The sequence below is a fragment of the Camelus bactrianus genome, chromosome 19 (assembly GCF_048773025.1).
Source record: "Camelus bactrianus isolate YW-2024 breed Bactrian camel chromosome 19, ASM4877302v1, whole genome shotgun sequence".
Classification (NCBI taxonomy): domain Eukaryota; kingdom Metazoa; phylum Chordata; class Mammalia; order Artiodactyla; family Camelidae; genus Camelus; species Camelus bactrianus.
Genome location: NC_133557.1, coordinates 41,801,465 through 41,817,736, shown reverse-complemented (window position 1 = coordinate 41,817,736; position 16,272 = coordinate 41,801,465). Strand labels below are relative to the sequence as shown.

General features: G+C 46.8%; 1 protein-coding gene across 1 annotated transcript in view; it reads left to right on the top strand.

Moving 5' to 3' along the window:
- Positions 1-16,272, top strand: part of ISM1 (isthmin 1) — a 68,676-nt gene that overhangs the window by 38,787 nt on the left and 13,617 nt on the right. The window contains exons 2-3 of the mRNA XM_074347858.1: positions 3,297-3,536; positions 12,370-12,634. Coding sequence (XP_074203959.1) covers positions 3,297-3,536; positions 12,370-12,634 — 505 coding nt within the window. The remainder of the gene's footprint in view (positions 1-3,296; positions 3,537-12,369; positions 12,635-16,272) is intronic.

Here is a 16,272-nt window from a genome sequence, read left to right as displayed (position 1 = left end):
CTAGGAGCCATTGTAAGGCACCCTTCCCCATTCCTAGGACTTCCAGTTTCTGAACAGTTTATGAGCTTGCCAAGGTTTGGAGGGAGCCAAGATTTCCAGATAAATATGTTTTGGTAGAAATACAAGAATAATTCAGATATTCAGAGGCCATGACTAGCATTTTTTTTATTACTTCCCATTCCTATCTTCCAAATGCTTTATGAACACTGAGCTTTTGTGGGGAAAGATGGAGATATGTCACAATTGTGTGCATATTTCAAGCCAAAACATAATTTAACCCTGGTCTATTCCCGACAGAGATGCTTGTGGCCTGAATTATTCAGCCCAATTGCCCTAACTCTGTATTTCTCTTTTCAAGTGTAGACAACCTACGCTGAGCTCTCTTGATCTTCCTGCTGGGACAGCATGGGATTCTCCTTACTGTCTACTTGTTTTACATGGCAGGTCATCGGGCCACAAAGAGTGTAAGGGGATTTCTTGGTCCATGTCTAAACCAGGCTCATTCTGTGGTGCTGTATCACCTACCAGGAAAAAAATTTCAGAGTCAGATCGAGAAGCCAAGCAGATTCAGTCCTTGTTTTTTTCAGCCACCTAAGCAAATGCAAATAAGCAGCAAAAACATGTTTCCTATCTCTTCTTTTAAAATGTAAGTTTTCATAGTAGAAAGAGTACTTCATCACAGGGAGAAGGAAGGAGAGCTCCATTTTTAACCCAGTTAAGCAGTATGTCTCGGTTGCTACAATGAAGTGAGGGCTGGATTTGCAGGAGATCCCTCAAGCCATTGGCAAGCAAAGCCACGGCCCCTTCTGAAACTTAGATTCCCAAAACCTACACAAGAAATTCTCCATGAGAAGTCAGCTGTTCTCACTAACACTGTGGAGGATCCAGGGAGAAAAACAAGGGAGCCATTATCTCCCCTTGGGCTATGATCGAGAGGTCTTGTGTTGAGGAAGGACTTAGCATGACCCCTCCACTCTCTCTCTCTCCATGTCCTGGATAATACAATTCCAGTCTAATGCATTTGGCCTCTCTTGCACTGAGCAATGCCTGGGAATGCCAGGGCAACTCCCTCTACGAGGATGTGCCAGGAGACAGAAACCATGGTGGAGAGGTGTTTGGAAAGGTGAACAAAGACACTGCCCCCAGCCACATCTCCTGAGCAAAGAAGAAGGACAGGCAAAAACATGAAGAGCACCAGTGAGCTTGTTCCTCAGTCCCATTTTTGTTTAAAGAGATAGAAAACTCCATTCCCTCAGGTTAGCTCTCTAATAAGATCATCATCTGTATGTGTTTCATCCTCAGGCCGTCCTTGACCTTGGGCACTCAGGGTCAGGAGTGTTTTGATACCAGATGTAACCCTTTGTCTGGGTCACAGACGCTGCAGTTGGGGGCAGGGAGTGCATGTGGAGACAATGTGCTGGAATATTCCCTCCCAAACCCCCAAATATGCCCAAGAACAACAAGAACATTAACCACCGACCCAAACGCTGGTGAAATTCTATCTCCGCATCTCCCTCCACCAGTAAACATGAAAATGCTGTCCCTGAAGGGATGGAAGAAGCTTCCAACAAGAGGTCCGAGGAGAATGAGAGCAGGACGGCTGGCTTGGGAAAGAAGTCCAGCAACTTCGACGCTCCTCAATCACTGGGAAGAATCCCCCCTGTTGACAACTAGACATTTTTCACACACTTGGAAAAACAATGGACTTGGCACTTTCCTTTTCAGGAGAGAGACATTGAATTTCAGAATGCCTTTTGGTCCCTTCCCCTTTGGCCATCACCATCGCTTCATCCTCCTCTCGGGTCACTCTCCCTCCTTCAGTCCCTACCAGCCTCACTGGCCTTCTCTCTGTTCCTCAAATGAGCCAAGTCCATCCCTACCTCAGGACTGTCTTGCTTGCTGTTCCCTCTTCTAGAATGTTCTTCCCCCAGATAGTTACTGGTGTTCAGGTTTTACCTCAAATGTCACCTTCTCACAGAGGTCTTCCTTACCTATTGGCTGGGCTGCACTCCATAGCCCTGCAAGCCCTGTCTTTGCCCAGTCTCAAGGCCGAGGGAAGAGCCCAGAGTCATCGACAGAGACATCAGTGGTTTATAGATGGGGGATCTCACATGTCTGAAGGAAGGTCTTGGAGAGACACTCCACCATGTGTGGCAGACAGGGGGCAGGACGTGGTGGCCGTCTTCACTGCCCTGGGAAGAGGGAGATTACCAGTTATAGGGGAATTGATGTCACATTGGCTCATTGGTTACCAGGGAAACCAGCCGAGGGGCACACCCCTCACCAGCCCTTTGATAAACTATCATCGTGGAGATAGTCCTTATCTAAATGATTAGAACAATCACTAGCTGGGGCCAGGGGCAAGTACATAGTCATTTACTGATTAGGCTCTAAGATTAGGAGGGAAGGCCAATCTTGTGTGTAGGGTGTAGGTGAAGCAGGGACTGGTGGAGCAGAGGATGTACACAGAGAAGGGAACAGCCGTCTCTGATGGCCTGAACATCCACCAGCTAATGTTGTCCTTGGCTGCTCTTTGTCCTTCTTCCTTTTCTTCTTAGCAATCACCATTCTCTGGTCTGAGTTATTTTATTATTTAGGTTATTCCCTGCAACTAGACATATACCCCAGGAGAGCAGGGCCCTTGTCTGTCTTGTTCGTGGTTCTCCTGTGCTTAGCATGTGGTTGACACTTCTTGATGGATTGAGGGATGGAGAGACGGATGGATAAATGGATGAAAGGATGGATGAGTGGATGAATGAAAGAACTGAAAGTAGGAAGGAGGGAAGAAGGTTGACTATGTTGGTGGGTGGGTGGATGGAAAAATGGATGAATGGATGGAGCAATGGATGTAATCAATGATTTGGCTGAAATGTTCGATCCAGTTTGATCAGATCTTTTGCTCCATGACCTACACCAAAGAAACAAACTCTGGACACTAGGCCAAAGTAGCTCATCAGTCAAAGCTGTGAGAAGGAAACCATAATTTGATTCCAGCTCTACATGAGTTCTCCTTCAAAATGGCACTTTTGTGTTGATGTGCTTTATTGTTTGATGAATATCCCACAGCACATTAGTCCTCAGGAAATTCCCAAGTAGCAGGCTAGGAAGAGTTCCCTGATGACTTAACTTTTTGAAGATGGAAAGACTAAGCCATGGGGAATGAAAATGTGTTGGGAATATCATCCCGGCTTTATTTCAGCCACTGGAATTGTCCTTGTCCTAAATTTTTTGAGGGTGGTATTTTTAAATTATACTTCTCCTATCGATTTATTTGTTTGCTTGCTTGTTTGTTTCAGAATAACCTCAACGTGGAAAGTGATTCTACATCAGGAACCAGCTTTCCTCTCTCCAAAGAAGCACCAGGGGAGCATTCAGACCACGAGACTGCACACCAGCCCCTCCCCAGACAGCGGTTCCAGCAAGAGGCTGGGCACCCTTCATTGCAAAGAGACGGCCCCCGATCCTTTCTCCTTGATCTACCAAACTTTCCAGATCTTTCCAAAGCTGATATCAATGGGCAGAATCCAAATATCCAGGTAATGCTTAGCAACTGAAAGGTGAAAGAAAAAATAGGCCATGTCTTTGTTTCATGATCTGATTCCAGAGCAACTTCTGCCTTACCTCACTTTTTTCCCTAACCCTTTGATGAATCCTGCTATATTGTATTTCATCTGTGTGACACCACTGATTGTGAGATGCATTACTGTGAGATGAAATTATTTTATCAACCACTGAGAAAAGAAAACACTGCTAATTAAAGAATGACACACAAGTGATGATATGTCTTGATTTCAGAGGTGTTGAAATCTAAAAGCAAAAAACAAACAAAAAATATGTCCTGAAACTGAGGAAATACATGCCACAGGAAAGCGCCAATCTAACATGTGAGTAGATGAAGCAAATCATAGTATGATTTCAAAGATGCTCAGGAAGGCACTGTCTCTCAAATGCCTCCTAGCTGGCCGTGGACACCAGAAACTCCTTTAGGAGATGGCAATACGTGGGTTGCTCTAAAGTATAAATGACTGATAAAAATTTTTGATAAGGGGAAGGGAGGTGAGAACAGAAGTTCCTAGAGGAAAGAGCAATACTTATCACTATGATGGGCTAGGACGAAGCTGGAGGAAATGAAAGTTTAGGGAAAGGATTGAAAATGGTAACTCTCATCTACAAGGAAATAGCACAGTATACAAAGCAAAGGTTGATCTGATTTGACTCTCCCAACACCCTCCTGAAGGAGATGAAGCACGTTCCATTCTTCTAGTATTGTTAATAATGCAGCAGAGTCTCAGGAAGTTCCATTTGCTTTGCCCAAGGCCACATGACTAGTAAATGGTAGTTGGGGCTCAAATCCAGGCTCTCGGGCTCCTAGGAATATTCACCCTAGCCGTTCATGTTTCAGAGACAAACTCCTCATTTTGAATTTTGTTATGCTTCTCTGTTTCTTCCCAGAGATGGTCCCCACAGTGGCTGAAGGTAGCTCTCCTTTCGCCACGCCGCCCTGATCAGCCTGGCCGCCACTAAGCCCCTGTCCTCCTGTACCTGCTTCCATCCTTCCAAGCTTGGTTCTCGACTCTTCTCACTTGGGGAAAGGCAGCTTGTCCTTTTTCTTCCTCGCTGCATCCAATTCCAATTAGCTTCCATGGCAGAAATTTCCTGAACCTGACCTTAAAGCAATTGATCCTTAATTAAGTTGGCCGTCTCTCCAGACTAACGCTCTCTGCATGACACCCTTTTAGATCAGATTTCCTTGGCCAGGGTTGTTTTGCTTATAACACAGTGTTGTGGTGGCTACTGACTGTCCCTGGGAATATGCCTCAAGTGGGATCCATCGGCCAGCCCCCAGCAGTGTATAAAATGCCGCACTAGCTTATGCGAAGATAAGAAATGTAGGCGCTTCTCCCTCCAGGAAGTAACACAGGTGTGAAGATCCCAGCTGCCACCTAAGATGGTGCCAAAGTGGTCACGAGACAGGGACAGGAAAGGCCTCGTGTTCTATGGAGGGCGGACCTGGATAGATGGAATATTTGGGAGGATTAGGGCAGAGCAGCGTTGAGGGTACAGAAGTGAAAAATGTTCCGGAAGTCACTATTTGACAACCCACGTGCGGAAATCACTGCATGGATCTATTAATATTTCTGAAAGATCTTTGCATTGTTCTAATTGATTAATTGGGAAAACGGCCGTTTCATGCCACTGCCCTCTCAGCAGGAACTGGTGGAGTGGCTCTCTGATAAAGAACAAAGGATCCACTTAGGGGAGGTGCAGACTGTGGGGGGAAAGAAAAAGTACAGATATTTCCTTCTGTTGCCCAGCATTGCTCCCCGTCATGTCCTCATCGACAGGAAGTGATTTTTCCTTGTTGGCAGAGTTTATGGTTCTAGGACTAGACCACGCTTACCCCAGCGGTGCTTAGGCAATTCCCTAGACAATTTTAGGTTTGCTGTGGTTTGCGTTTTTTTCCCAGAGGCGGGACATGTCATTGTGGGGCTTAATGCTGAGGACTGAGCTATTAACGTAATAGATTTAAGGACTAATGGAGACGTACAAGAAAATGCCTGGACGCGGGGGACCGGAAGGCTGCAGGGGGAGTGTCCCCTCGTTGGAAACGTACTAAGTGCCTGCTCCACCTAAGAAGCAACTTCCTAGCAGAATTTCTCAGGATCCCCATTCTCCCTCCCAGATAAATCCATCAGTCAGGATGTCCCCAGACCCCACTGGGACCTTTTGTAAACATTAACTTGAATGTCACAGAAGAACTGTGGTGCCAACGTGTCTGGGATCCTCAGATCTGGGAAACCCAGATTACTTTTCCATAAAAGGAAAAAGGCAACCACGAGGCACTAAGCCCCCTCCAGCCCATGCAATGGATTTGTGCATGAATGCCCTCAAGCTTGCCATCCATTGTTCATCAGAATAAGCTGTGTTGTTTAGCCGGACGCAAAGTGAAGAATGCTTTGGAACGGTGTTGCTGGGCTTCCTGAGATGTGAGGGGGCTGTTGGAGTTTGTGAGTGTGGAGGCAACTATAAAATGAGGCAAGGGAACAGAGAATAAGTGGAGGATGGGTTATGAGAAGACCACCCTAGAGCTCTCGAACAAGGCCTCTTGGAGTTTTATAAATGCAACTTCCCCATGTGCTGTCACAAAGGACGGCTGCGAAAATAGTATGAATGGAAATCGTTTGCCCCTATCCCCTCTGAGACCCCAGCCACCTGTTTGTATAGACTTCTAACAGGTGCGCAAAGCAATCACCAGCTTTGTCTTCGCTCTGTCTCGGCTCTGCCCAAGAACCAACAAGAAGCTCGCCTCCAGGTGCTGCTCCCAAAAGGGATGCCTTGGAGCACAGAGTGGAAAGGGGACCGGGCCACTCCTATGAGGTCCCTATACTTTTCTTGAGTTACACCTTGAACAGAAGCTATCACTATAACTCCACGGTGTCCCCATGGATGTCCCCGTAGCTCCAAATACCAGGGTTACTGGCAAAATGGACTAGAAGCTAGTGAGGCTGCAACCTCGATACCATCACAGCCGAAGACCCGAGAAGACCAGACCAGTGCTGTCTTGTCTCCCGCGGGCTGGTGGGGTCATCCTGTTTTGCTTTGTACAAGTCCTGTGTCTGTTAACCTACTGCAGGCAGTGTGAGGGGTAGGGCGGCCTGTGTTTTATTGATCTGATGACCTCTTGGCACAGAAGAAAGGAAAACTGAATTGCGTTTCTGGCCTTCTCTTTCTGGAAGACTGTAAAAGGTTAATATTGGTCACTCAGAACGATGTTCAAAGAAAGACTGACATAGCTGCTACCCCTGAGAGCCCCAGGCCTAGGTCTGCGTGTGTGAGTGCCTGCACACACACACACACACACACCCCGAGTGCTGGCCGCTGTAACCCCATGCACCACTGCACTTGAGTAAACCAGTTCCCCGGTGGTCCTTTAAGAGATGAGGTGCTTTCTACAAGGAGGTGATGGTTTTCATGTTGGCAGCACTAGCCCCTTCCTTAGAGCACTGCTCTTTTGTTGAAATCCACTGGTTTGACACGGGCCCCACTCAGCCAAGCAGACAGCCCACTGGTTGCCACGGGGCCGTCAAAGCGTTTGCTCCCCCAGGGAGCAGAGTGAAGACAGGTGTAGGTGCCTCGGCCGGTTGGCTTCCGCTGCCAGAGCCCCCGACCTCGTCTGCCCCACGCCCCCTGGCATCCCGCCCCTTGCCCCAGTAGGAACTAGGAAGCTGACAGGAATCTGATACCCCACTCTCTGAATCTACCTCCCCAGCCCTTCCTGTGTCTGGAGGCATTTCCCACGCCCCAGGGCTGGGGTCTGCCGTTTGCCCTGCCAACTAGCCCACACCTTTCCAAAGTGACAATGCTGAGCTCTCGGGCCTCTTGACTTTTAGGAAGGGAAATCCTTTAAAAAGCCCTGCTTTTGAGAGCTTTTCTTGTTTTTTTTTTTTACCCCCCTAAGCCCCTTAAGCCAGGCGGCCTGTGACCCATGTGGATGAGGCTCTCCATTTTAAGACTTCAGGCTGTGGAAGTGAGCAGGGGAAAAAAATGCACAGAACAAAAAGAAATAGCCTCAGACTCCTAAACCCAATCTCCATATTAAATTTAAAACAAAACTAGAAGTTGGGTTTTTGGCAGAAAAATAAATGAATGGATAAATAACTAAATAAATCATTCAGGAAAGAAAGTCAGTCCCCCAGGACAAGTTAAACTTGAATGTTCGTATCTTTGGCTGGGTTTTTGGTCTGCAGCTGATGGCCAGATAGCAAAGACAAAAATCTCTAAAATAAACTCATTATTAGGCTTATTGCATCAACGCGTTATTACCACAGTAGCTATTCGCCACCAAATATTTCTCTTTTTCTAGATCAATCTGAGATTCAGATTCATTTCATCCGATATCTTTATTTCTGTTCTTCTACTGAAAGAGACTTAAAAATAGTCATCTAAAGGCCTTTTCTCCCCCGTGCACAGACTTATTTACATGGCCGCCAAGCTCTTGATAACAATCAGATGCGCTGGCCAGGGCTGTCGGTGTTGTACGTGACTGTACTTCTGATTTCCTCTCCCCCTCTTACCATAAAATACTTTTGGAATGGCAAGTCTGGCCAAGGAAGAACCAAGAAATTTCTGTGGCCAAGACACAGACCCACACACTCCTGGGGACGAGCTGGTATTCAGATTTTCATGGGGACACTGCTGTCTCCATCATGAGCTGGAGTCCACTGATCTGCACTTGGGATCTGGTGCCACCATTTCATTGGCCAGACTTGGCCTCTCTGGCTTCCTGCAGGTAACTTGATCTCTCTGTGCCTCAGTTTTCTTGTCTAAGAAATGGGAGCGATAACACTCTACCTATGAGCACCTCTGCAGTACAAGACTGCACCAGTAGGGTTGTGGGGAGGATTCAATGAGATCATCCGTGGAAGGCACTTAGCCCAGGGACAGGTATCTGGGAAGCTTCCCCAAACTGCTGGATGCTGGTTGGCAGTGACAGTGGGAATGAAAACGACAGAGGAAACAGGCATAAAATAATTAAGAATCAGAAGACCTAGTGTTGAGACCAGCTTTCCACCTTCCTTGCTATTCACCTCGGGAATGTGAATTCTGCAGGTCAGTTTCTGTGCCTGAAATTTGGGTTTCACTTGTGGAGAACAAGCAGTGATGTTTGAACAAGCATGCTGCAAGTCTCAAAGCATTAACCACAGTTACCTGGGCTTCCAGAGCTGCGTCACGAGCATCAGTGGGTCTGAGAAGGAGGGATTATATGTCCTCCTAGTCCTCTGTGTCCTTTCCTCAGCAATCCTCAAGGAAGGAGGGGTACGTAATCAGGGCCCTAACCCTTCACTGGAGACTGCTGCCCTGTCCTTGGATGCTCTGTGCTTTGGAGGAGGCACTTTACCTCCCAGGTCTCATTTTTCTCTCTGTGAAATAAATACGAACCCAATTCTGCCTAGTCACTATAGCCCTCTAGCAAACTAGAAGGTTCTGGAAGATTCTCCTGAACTCAGAAGAGCAAGGCTTCTGTATTCCCAGTGTCATTTATTTATTATTCAATTAGACTAAGAATTATGTTAGTTTCCCAATGGAAAATGGTTTTCAGAGCAAGAGTAAAGAGTTTGTTTCTGATAAATGTTTAAATTGTCAAGAGGAAGAAAGAAGCTGGTAGTATTGCAAAGGATCTTATGTTCCTTTCCCAATTTTGGATGGAATTCCCCAAATTGGCACCTATTCTAGGTTCTTTTTCTTGGAGCTGACAAGATTGTGCCAAAAGTTGGACTTGGGTCTTTTGGAAAAGTTACCTTTCTTTTACTGTCTTGATTCAAGGTATGAAAAAGTCCAGAATAAACAAATATACTAAGACGCTTCAACTATGTGTATAAGGATGCAAAAGGGTGGCGAGATCTAGAACTATCAGCTTGGAAATCTGCTGTGCTCACTCCCACACCTTCAGCTCATCCTACTGATTACTGTTCAAGACATTCTTGTGAATGGATTCTTTGATGCTAAAGAACATGTAAATAGAATAAGAGCAACAGGAAATATAAAACTAATCCCCACCATCCAAGAAGTCATTGATCATGCTCATTAAGTCTTTTTAATTGGATGCCTAGAAATTTCAGGTTCAAGATTAGATTTCTTCTCTTGATATCAATACGAGGTTTCCATATTATTAACTGCAGGCAAGGGTGTATCCTAAGGTTTGTGTGGTTTTTGTTTTGTTTTGGTTTTGTTTTTAATTCAGTTGGAGCCATGGCTAGAAATTAAAGGGGAAGAAGAAACCTCTAAGCTGATGAGATTTACTCATTGATAAAGTTTTTGGAGTAAATTCGTCTCTTGCTACTCATTGCCTGGCCAGCCAACCAACAAATCTATTTTGTTTGGATCTGAGCAGCAGTTGTTTTTTTGGGGTTTTTTGTTTTTTGTTTTTTTTTGACGTGTTGAGGGGGTGGTCGTGTTGACGGTAATAGCTTAAAACATGAAATTGTTTTTATTCCCAGCTGGGAGAAATTGCAGGGCACGTTTTGTTTGGGCAATCCTTTTGACTCCAGTCTGAATACAACTGGAATATCAAAACTGTCCGGCCTGTTCCCCCTTATCTCCTACCCAGAGACTGATTTCATTACCATAATTGCAGGCTTGCCTGGCTCTTGGCAGCTTCTCCCCTCCAAGACCCTTAATAGCCTTGCAGATGATTGTTGCTGCTCAGTTGTTCTGTCTGCAGGGGGATGGGGCTGCAGAGGAGAAAGGTTACATCTTCAAAGGCTTGACATTACCGCGTCACCGCCCAGCTCGGTTTTCCACCACCCAGCTGTGCAGTCCTTCCACTCCTGTCCTTCCAGGGTTGCATGTGGGTCCCCAGTCACCGTCTGTCTCCAGCAACCATCCTTCCAGCAGACAGCCATGATATGAGGTGTATGATGTAATTCTTTTTTTCTTTTGGGGGGATTACTAAAAATTCCACAATTATTTATAAATATGCAAGGCATGCTTATGAGATGGGGTAGTGGTGGCATGGGATAAAGCCGGTGGTCCCCTTCTAGGCACCCAACACCAGAGGAAGAGATGCACTCCGTCTGCCGCTACCTGGGTATACTCAGAGACTGAAGGCCACACCCTCGACCTTGTATTTGGACCACATAAGGCCACAGCCCAGGCCCACCATCAGCTGAGCAACTTCCTTTGAATGTCAAAGCAAATAGAACTCAAACTTCCCCATTCCTAAGACAAAAGGAAGGGGCTGTTTGTCCCTGGGGTTGGCACGCCCTGGTGCAATTTGGCAGAGTGTCCCAGCAAATCTTTCAGATGTCAGGTTAGGGCAAAACTGGAGAAGCATCTGCCCAGTACGTCTTGCGCAGATTACTTGGAGGCATGTTTCTGATTCATTTGCACATAACTTATCCAGGGGGTGTTGCAAGAGTTGTGTGATGGCCAAAGAAACCCAAGGAGTCTTTTATTATATTTTTTAAACAAGTTTCTCTGTGTTGATTGTCTCTCGGAGCCAAGAAGCTGCATTCTTTTAGCCCCGTGACTTCCAAACCAGGCTCCATAAATCCACAAGCAAGTCCTGACCTTGGCTCCAGGATGATCGGCTCTGACCCTGAGGGTTGATTGAGGAGGGTGCACTGGATCTGGACAGTGGGATAAGTGAAAATCACAGCTGGAAACGCCTAGACCACAGGGACCTTGTACTCACATCTCTACACATCCTGTGGCATCCAGCCCCCACCAGCATCAGTGGCCTCTGTGCTCACTTGGTCACAGGAGAGGACGGCCCCTCTGTGACTCACGTTTTGAGAGCGGTATGGCAAAGTCAGCAAGAGCACAGTGGTAAGAGCTCTGGAGCTGGACTAGCCACGTCTGCCAGTGACTACTGTGTGACCTTAGGCAAGCTGTGAACTTCTCTGTGTGCCCCTCTTCCCTGTCTATAAAAAGCTATCTATTGCTGTCTAGCAACCACCCCAAAACTTAATAGCTTGAAGCAACAACCACTGGATTGCTCACAGTCCTGGGCAGGAACTGGAGCAGGGCTCAGAGGGGAGAGCTCATCTCTGCTCCACATGGTATCAGCTGGGGTGACCCCACAGGGCTGAAGGATCCAAGACGGCCGCACACAATGCCTGGGGCCAGTGACGGAGGAGACCTTGTTCTCCCTGTGGTCTCCCTCTTCACGTGGCCACTGCTTGCACAGCAGCCCAGGCTGCTGGACTCCTCACATCATGGTAGGAACAGTCCAAGAGAAGGAAAAGGGAACTACCAGACCTCGTAAGGCTTCTGTCACAGTGTCACCCTTACCACATTCTGCTGGGTAAAGTGAGTCACAATTGCAGCTCAGGTTGAAAGGGAGAGGAAATGAACTCCACCTCTCGATGGGAGGAGAGGCACGCATGCACAGGAATGGGAGGGAATGCCAGGGCCATCTTCACAGATCACCAACCACAAAGGCCATTCAATAGTACTGACCTTATACGGTTGTTATGAGGATTAAGTAAATTCATATATGTAGGGCCTTCGGAACAGTGCCCAATACAGTTAGTACTCCACCGGTGTTTGGTTTTATTTTACTTATTCTTGTGTCATTTCAAGAGCATACACAGTACATATTTACCCAGCAACGTAGTTGTCAGTAAACCAGAGACCCTAGTGATGCGTTGCCTCCTCCCAGCCCTAGGCCCATGGGTATCAGTGCCATCTAGTCGTGAGGTCTGTCTGGGTGCCCCTGGGTGTTCCCCGTTCCATGTCGCCACACAGCCTCAACTTCCCTTCATGAGGGGCACCTTTCCCTCTGCCATCTCAGACTTTCTTCCAAGGGTCACCCGGCTTGGAGGCTGTTGACTCCTCATTGACCCTAGCCTGTTCTGAATTCTTCAGGTCACCATAGAGGTGGTGGACGGTCCTGACTCGGAAGCAGATAAAGACCAGCATCCGGAGAATAAGCCCAGCTGGTCTGTCCCACCCCCCGACTGGCGGGCCTGGTGGCAGAGGTCCTTGTCCTTGGCGAGGGCCAACAACGGGGACCAGGACTACAAGTACGACAGTACCTCAGACGACAGCAACTTCCTCAACCCCCCTGGGGGGTGGGACCGTCCGGCCCCAGGCCACCGGACTTTTGAAACCAAAGATCAGCCAGAATATGGTGAGTTTACCACCCAGTAATGTGAAATTGGTGGGGAGAATAAGTGAGGACGGATGAGGCCTAACAGACACTGAGCCAAGCAAAACCCAGTTTACAGTGTGTGGCTTTTGGTCTTCCGTGAGGCGAACCTCCTACAGGCTCTGTCCACAGAAGCCCCAAGAGGCACCAGCAGCCACATTTTCTGGAAAGACTATAATTTTAAAATAATACCAATTATCCTTGGAAAGAATTTTCTTTTTAGTCAGGGGCTCTTTAAGGTTCTGCCCTATTTTTCCCCAAACTTTCCTTTTTTTCCAAAAATGAAGAAATCACCAAATTAACCCCCTTGCATACTTGCCTATAAAAACTCATACTGAAAATCAGTTTAGTGAAGGAGATGTGCCCAGCTGCCTCCTCTGACCAGGCAAATGTGTTATGTTGGACGCTGGCAGCAGAGCGGCCCTTGGGGACCCTTATGGACATGTGTTATCATGCATCGTCACAGTGAGGTCTCCCCACCCATAAATTTCAAGACCTCCAAATGGGGACTTAGAGTTTCCCATGCTTTTAGAGTAGGATAGATGAGATAACAATTTTATTCGATGACTTAAAATAATGAAAGTTTATTTCTCTCTTAAGCTGAGTTGAGAGACAGGATCGGGGGGACTCAGCTCCACTCAGTCATTCAGGGACCCAGCCAGGCTCCTTCCATCTTGAAGCTCCACCAAATGTGAGGGCCTGAAAAGTACCCACTGGATGCTCTGCTCAAATTATTTGTCTGGCTGGCAGACGAGTAGAGAGACAGAGTCCAGAAAAGGCACACATGCTCTTAAGCCCCTCAGCCTGGAGGTGACCCACCTCACATCTGCTCAAATTCTATTGGCAAGACCTCATCACCTGGCCCCACATAGATGTGAGGGAGGCTGGGAAATGTTCTCTGTGTGTCCTAAATGAAGAGGAAGCAGGTTTGGAAAGCACCTGGCCAGGCTTGGTGAGGAATCAGGCAGTGTGCCTTGCGTTGTAAGAGTCCTTGACCTCTTACAAATGCAGCCATCATCATGATGTTCTTGTGGGTCAGCACTTGCAGATGTAGGAGCACACACTATATGATGGAGATGACTTGCCTGGCACCACGTGCAAGCTCACCATTACCCCCATTTTTCAACAGAAAGATGAGTTGTATATTGGACAGTCATTTCTGCCTGCTAATAGATGAACTTAGGCCACTTCCAGAAGAGTAAGACAATTTTTTTTTCTCCAGCCACATCATTCATTTGTTCAACTGACACTGACCACATCTTATATCCATCACTACGCTAGGTGCTGGAAAGCCAAAAATGAGTAAGACACGATTCTTCCCTAAAAGGCATCTCACCTACCTATGGACAAAAGAGAAAAGTTAACTGAGAGAGCAAAAAAGTGCCATGGCAGAGGTACGCATCAAATGCTATGGGGGTAGAAAGAGAGTTCCCATACCCCATCCAACCAGGAGGGTCGTGAAACCTTCCCCTTTCCCGGAAGAAGTCCGATTTATTTTCCAAGAGGAAGGATTGGGAACAGTAGCCAACCTTTATATAGAACTTGCCATGCATAGTCCGTCTTCACAGCACCTCTCATATATTGGCCCATTTAATCAGCTCCCTGAGGCAGGTACCCTATTTCACAGATGGGGAAACTAAAGCCTGGAGAAGGTCAGCAACTTTGGTCTCAAGGGCCAAGATCTAGGATTCATCTCAGACGGTCTGGGTCAAGAGCCTGACCTCTTAACCTCTTCACCACTATGTTATTCTGCCTCTGTTGGGGGGTGGGGCGGGGAAAGCGTATCTGTTCGGGCAGTAGAGTGGATCTAAAAAGTGACAGTTAGATTGGAAAATAGGATTGGAAGGAAAAGTCCAGTGCTGAACTGAACTGTTGGACAAGAGCTGGAGACCAGCCCGACGCTGCACAGGACTGCAGCTTAACTGGGCTGCCCAGCCCACACGGAACAGCGTTTCTCTGAGTGGAGCTCAGACCCTCGACATCAGAATCTCTGGGTGCATGTTAAAATTTAACACCCATCCTGGGCCCCAGCCCCTTCCCTATATACGAGCAGTTCTCAAGGTGCGGTCCCCACGCCAGCTGATCAGCATCACCTGAGACTATGATAAAAATGCAAATTTTCAGGCCCCACTCTCAGCCACTCTGAGAAGGGTCCTCCAAATCTACCTTTGAGCAAGCACTCCAGGGGCCTCTGATCTGAAATAGTGATGCCCAGTGCACCAGTGTTTCTCAGTAAGGTTGCTCATACTCACCTGCACAATTTTTTTAAAAATCCCAATGCCTGGACTTCTCTCGAGATCAATTAACTTGGGATCCCTGGGGGTGGGACCCAGGCATCAGTGTTTTTAAGGCTCCATCGGTGACTCCAGTGTGTGGCACAGGTTCAGAGCCACTGTTGTCCTTCTACTGAATCAGAATATCCAGGAATGTTTCTTCCTCGTTTCTTCCTTTTTTCAACCATGGTCATCTGGGGATTCGAATGCTCACTGCAGTTTGAAGACCACCACTTAGAAACAACTTTTTCATCTAAAGCTTTTGAAGAAAATATTCCGCCAAATTTATGAATATTAAAAATACCCCCTCCATTTCCACCTTGAGGGTAGAATTTGCTTCTCCTGGACCAGTTACAGTGGCTGCCTCTGCCACCTTCACCTCACCTTTCTAGACCTGAAGTTCCTGGAGGGCACCCTGCACCTGAACTTTCCAGCATCACTAGGCTGTTGGAGAAACGCCCATCTTTTATGGTATTGGAGTCTCCCTTAGTAACATCTCCATTGTTAGGCTGGATATCAGGATTACTACTTTATATAAAAAATCTTGGCCCTTATGATACCTCTAAAGCAGTGCTTTTCAGAATTTCATGTGCACACAGATCACTTGGAGGATGTTGGTGAAAGCAGCTTCTGATACAGTAGATGTAGGAAAGATGTGCAGCCTTGGTGAAGCTGACGCTGTTGGCCCTCGGACCACACTTTGAGCTCAGTAGCATTTGCAAAATGGATGAGTGATTGATTACTGCTTCTCCATCAGGCTGACAAGGGACTTGAGATCTCTGAGTTCCTTACAGCATCAGATGAGTTGAGTCCTCTTTCATTTAAACCCACAAGAACATACAGAGAAATTTCTAAGCATTTATCTCTATGTCGAGTAAAATAAAAAATAGTACACTGTGGAGGATACAAGGAGAGAAAATACAGCCCAGGAAGGTGAGGTCCATGCAGAGGCAAAGGAGCTCAAGTACAAGGACTTGCCCACCTGTCTGAGACCAGCTAAACTTGCCACAGGAACTGGTCTTTGTGGGAGATACTGAGATCAGATTTTCAAAGGTAAGATTTTTAATAAATTTAAATGTCTGAGACCAAAGAGAATTGCCAAAAATCCTAGGTGACATAGACTAGAACAGCATCTTTAGAATAAATTATGAAACACAAAATAGGAGCTAGTTAGACCTAACTTGCGATCGTAGAAGCGCATTATGTGACCGTGAGTCAGCTCAGCTCTGAACTGTATGTGTCTGAGATACTGATGGTACCACCCAGAGAAAAGAAAGAGTCCGCATAAATATTTTTCTGTCAAATAGTAGTACACCATCCCCCAAGTTGTTCTGAATACCCTGTATA